The sequence below is a fragment of the Phaethon lepturus genome, unplaced genomic scaffold (assembly GCF_000687285.1).
Source record: "Phaethon lepturus isolate BGI_N335 unplaced genomic scaffold, ASM68728v1 scaffold52055, whole genome shotgun sequence".
Classification (NCBI taxonomy): Eukaryota; Metazoa; Chordata; class Aves; order Phaethontiformes; family Phaethontidae; genus Phaethon; species Phaethon lepturus.
Genome location: NW_010543659.1, coordinates 1 through 5,001, shown reverse-complemented (window position 1 = coordinate 5,001; position 5,001 = coordinate 1). Strand labels below are relative to the sequence as shown.

At 47.8% G+C, this 5,001-nt stretch overlaps 1 protein-coding gene across 1 annotated transcript; it reads right to left on the bottom strand.

The window, feature by feature from the left end:
* Positions 1-413: 413 nt before the first annotated feature.
* Positions 414-4,681, bottom strand: PPT1 (palmitoyl-protein thioesterase 1; the record flags this gene model as incomplete). Its single annotated transcript, XM_010288399.1, has 8 exons — positions 414-723; positions 1,197-1,268; positions 1,482-1,580; positions 2,101-2,191; positions 2,285-2,387; positions 3,233-3,303; positions 3,609-3,736; positions 4,572-4,681. Coding segments are annotated over 8 exons (797 nt in total), but the record flags the coding sequence as incomplete, so codon positions are not given.
* Positions 4,682-5,001: the final 320 nt, after the last annotated feature.

The following is a 5,001-nucleotide window of genomic DNA, read 5'->3' as shown; positions in this document are numbered from 1 at the left end:
AGTGCATAAAACAAGCCATTAGTTGAAACTGTTCAAGCTGTTAATACCTGCTTCAGTCAAACCCCTCCTTTTTCCCCAGAAACCCCTAAATTTGGCCCTTTTCCCCCTCTTGAAGGATAGGCTGCAATATCTTTCCTCTGCAGACAGCCATGTAAGCCTACTTGCTGATCCCTTTAAGAGATGCAGCATCCTTGCACTAGTGATTTCGGTTAATACTGCCATTGCATCCTGCGAGGAACAGGCGACAGGCAAAACAAACCTCTTGCGCAATCATTTTGCCATCACTAAGTGACCACAGCTCTGAAAACTGAAGTAGACTTACCAGGGCCTGTGCAGGATGGAGTGCTTCAGACTTCGTGCAAGGCTCAAGTCCAGCCAAACTGGAGCGTAATTACATCCAGACAAATCCTGGTCTTGTACTGCAGTGTAAGAGGTGCCACTTCTGCACACTGTGGAACTGCTGAGCTAAACCCCCCTCCTCTTCCCCTTCCCCAGATCCCCGCAGGCTCGTACGCAGAAAGTGCTGTTGCACAGTAGCAGCTGCATTAACTACAGTGGTAGACCCTCCCCAGTGCTCTCACAGGATGCCTCCCCGTAGCTTCACTGGAGGAAGGGGAGGATAGCGGTGTAAAACCACTCTTCTGAGAAGTGCAGGTGATCCCCTTTCACCCCCAGGAACACCAGCTTTCCTGCTTTGTCCATCTCCTGCAGCCCCAGGCGATCCTGCAGAGAGAATTATAACCATAGCTTTCCAGGGTCCCTGCCACAGCCAAATGCTGGCAATGGCTGGGGAACCCGGCATGGCAGAAAGCATAGATGGTCAGAGACTTTTTGCAATGGAAGTGGCTGGCAGGCTAGAGTGGGTTCCACCTCTGCTCTTCAAAGCTTCTCAGAGAGGGAGGTAAAAGACATTTTTGGACAACTCTTACAGCAAGTCTTTAAAAAGGAGCAGAGTTCATTAAACATGTGCTGAAGGGGATCTTGAGTCAGGCATGAGACCACCCCTCTCATTCCCCCTGCCAGAACTGGCCTGGAGAGAAATGCCATCCCAAAGAGCTAGCTACTGGCAAGAGAAGGCAATGCCCCAGGAATGGCAGAGAGGGCGAGTAGAGCTGGGGGGTTTAGAGCTCCTCAAGGCCCCAGAGACACTACAGAGTGGAAATAGCAGAAACCCCTCAGTCCCCAGCAGAACGTACCTCTGTATACAGTGAGGTCTCCTTCAGTGGGATGGTCTCCTTGGCTTGGCCACTTTTGTAAAACCCAAACCACTGTCAGAATGAAAAACAAGGAAACAGTTGCTGAAGGGCTCCCAGGAGGTAAGCAGGTTTTCACCAGCTTCTGCTGCAGACAGTGCAGTATCAGGCCTATGTTTGTGCTCAGCCTGCTCCTCACCAACCTCAGTTCTGCCATCAAAGGACAAACCAGAAACAAGCAAGCACCAAAACACCACCCAAAAGCAATACCCGACCTGCCTGCCTCACCTCAGAGATGGGAGGGTCAACCATGGTATCATTGAGAAATTTCACCATCACAAATTTTTTCAGAGCCATCAGGTTTTTCTTGTACGTCTCATTGATGCCCTGGATGGAAGCAATAGAGAACAGATCCAAGTCCCTGGAAAGCTCACCGAGACAGGTCAGGGAAACCGCCTGCTCCAACTTGCCCTGCATCTGCAAAGGAGACCCTGGACTGCACCAGCCTAGCAGGCAGGAACATGCATTCCTGTCAACAGCCTCCCTTGGGTGTGCTCATGGCATTCAGCCTCATCTCCAGGTTGTTAAGAGGGCATGGGCCTCCCCTGCCTTCTTAGGGGAGGGAGGGTATTTGCCCACTTGAAGGGTGATGGTGGACTCAGCACATGCCATATCTACAACAACCACTCCAGAATTGTGCAGTGACACAGGAGTGTCACTACCACAGACAAGTCTCATTCATAAAGCTACCAGCAAAAACACTTTGTACACTCCTGAGATGCGGGGCAAAAAATGCTCCCCTTCAAATGCCAGCAAAACTACTGTCAGGGAGAGCTAACGTGAAGGAACTCACTGATAAGGCTTTTCTGCTTTCCTCCTAGCATTTAATCATCAACCAAGTCCTTACCCTCTCCTGATTTATGTCAGCCAAAAAGATGCTGTTTTTCCTGTAGTCTTCCTCCTTCAGAGGATCGTGCCAGTACTCTGCTTGTACCAAGCTGGAGAAGAGAGAAACCAAAGATCAGACTGGAAACCCAAAGCTTCTGATGTGGGCCTGTCCCCTGCCTTTGCAGCCTTATAAATATACTCACTGCTCCTGAACAGCCTGCGTGTAGGCACCCAGATCCAGCGTCTTTCGGATCCAGTCACAGATATGGGAGCTCTCACCGGGACAGCGTGGGAAGCCGTACACACCTGGGGTATGGAGACGTGTAACAACTTGGTGAGACAAACTGAAATCCCTTAATCCCTCCAGCTGGTAAAGAACCTTTTTACACAGCAGTGGCAAGAATTACCCAGGGAATCAGGCAGCCTTTAATCCTGCAATCTCATTAGACAGCCCTCCTGCCCCTGGGCATTATTACCCACAAAGATAATGGACAATGTTCTTGAGCTGAGGGTATTGCTCTGGATAATGGGGGCATGCAGACTAGCAGAATACTGTCCAGCTTGCCTGGTGTGTTCCCAGGAGGTCTCAGGGTGGTTGCCTATAAGCCTTCCCACTACAATACAAAGAAATATTCAAGCCATGGACCTTCTCAGGGGAGAGTATTTGAATTTCCTTGTCAGCCACTCTTAACTGCACACCTCTTAAATTCCATTTCAGCCGCCTCTTTAATCTACTGCAAAATCACCTGCCTTTGCCTGGGGCTTTCCAGATGCCTATTGTAAAATATCCTTTTGACCCAGAAGGTTTAGTTTCACAAAGGCTTTGCTCTGTAGTTAGAAATTTCTTCTCCCGAAACAACTAATCCCAAATGTTTCTAAAGTATCTAAGAATTCAATCCAGACAATAAGTCTCCTATTACAAAGGTCCCTTCTCATTGCCAATTAAGCAAGACCAAGACAGAAGATAATGTAGTCAGCTAACAACTGGGCCAAAGCAGATCACCAGATTCAGACAAGAACAAAGGGACAATTTAATTCATAAGAAAATGGTCAGTTTTTACGAAGAGACCAAAAAAATCATTCCTCCTGCCAACAAGAGCTTCCCATCCTTCACAGTGGTTAGGAGGTGAGGTAGCTTAAGAGGATACTACCTTGGTGCTGCCCCCCAACAGAGATCAAATTCAGCATGGGAGGAGAAGGACACCTCTGGGCCACCGCCCTCCTGTGAAGAAAGACGAAGGAGCTGAACTGGTGCTCAGTGTGCCCAGGCCACCAATGCTGGTTCACATGCAGTTCTCAGCTTGCCACTTCGTGGGCTCGGGCACTTGGGTAAGGTTTGCAAAAAGAATTAACCCTTCCTGGTAGAGAAGGGCTACAGGAAAACACATTCTTGCCTCCTTTTGAGTGCTTTTACCTTTACGAAGGGGTTTATCGGTTTACATCTGTTTACTACTTCAGAAGAGTTTTAAATCAGAACATAAAACCCAACAAAAAATCACTGGAAATAGAACAGAAGTGTAAACTTACAAGAACTGGCCTCCTTGGGAGAAGCCCATTGCATTGTAGCCTCCTTTCAGGTGAGGGTCCTTGGCAAGCTGGCCGCACACCTCTCTTACTTGATCGTTCACATTCATAAAGAAGCTGTTCTCCATGTCCTGATGGATTAGCCAGATTAGAAAGTACAACTTGTCCCTTTACAATGGCTTACTCTATTTTAATCTCTGCAAATAGATTGCTAACAGTTCTGCTTTTGGAAGAGGACCTTAACTTTCACAATAAGACAGAAAAGAAGTTCAAGTTTTGAGACTGCCCTTCACCACGTATTTGTTCCTACTCTGCGTAGGAAAACTGTCTCATACGGAACAGTGACATTTCCCCAAACTTCTTGATAATTTCAGTCCCTTGAGATTTTGTACATATATATATATAAAAAAAAAATATAAAAAATTAAAAAAAAAAATCAAACTTCACCCATCTTTTCCAGATCCCAGAAAATAACATACATTGCACATTATCCTGAGAGACTATTTAAAGAAATACCCCAGGGCTACACAAAACTGTCAAAAAATACGAAGGTGCAGAAGAAGCCTCTATCTTTATTATGCTGAGGATTTATAGTGAATAAACAGTTGTAAATCAAAAAGAACAGCAAGGGATAAAACTCTGCTTTAGCACAGTATCTTATTGCATGGCTTTGCATTACTTGGAGTGATTAGAGAGTGCTAATCAGTGGATTTGCATATTAATCCAATTTAGACTAGGGACTTGTTTTTCCCCAGTTCTTTTCTGCGGGTATCTAGACTTTAGTGGTTTCTACCTGTCAGAGCTGTTTACTTCACAAAGAAGAAAAAAATTAGCACAGAAAGCACTACATGAATCCTTATGGAACCATGTTAATGGCAAAGACTGCAACAACTATTGCACCTTCAGATCTGCACACTGGCCGCCACCCTGCCAAGCAGAAACGCGAGTGGCAGCAGAGTTAGTTACCTGTATCAGGTTAGTTCCAATCTTGAGAGACAGAACATAAATCCCGGGTATTTTATTCTCCACTATTTTCTTAATGTAGCCCATGCTTTGTGGATTGCAGCAACTGTCTCCTGTGAAAGGGAACACCGCAAAGCACCATGATGCCACCACCCAGGCCCTCACCTCGCCTCCACAAACGTACCAGGACACCCCTGCTGCAACGGGGACAGGAGCTGCCAACGCACACAGGGGCGAGGGGAGGAGGGTCAGCACCTCCCAGCCTCCGCAGAGACCCGCGGCCCAAAGGAGAGGGACACCGGTGCGGGGCCGGGAGCAGCCCACCAGTTCCCCTCGGGCCTGCTCGGGTCCCAGTACGACCCCGTCCGCGGACCGGGCCAGCTAAGCCCCGCCGCCCAGCCCACAGAGCCGTTACCGGAGGATGGTCCCCGCC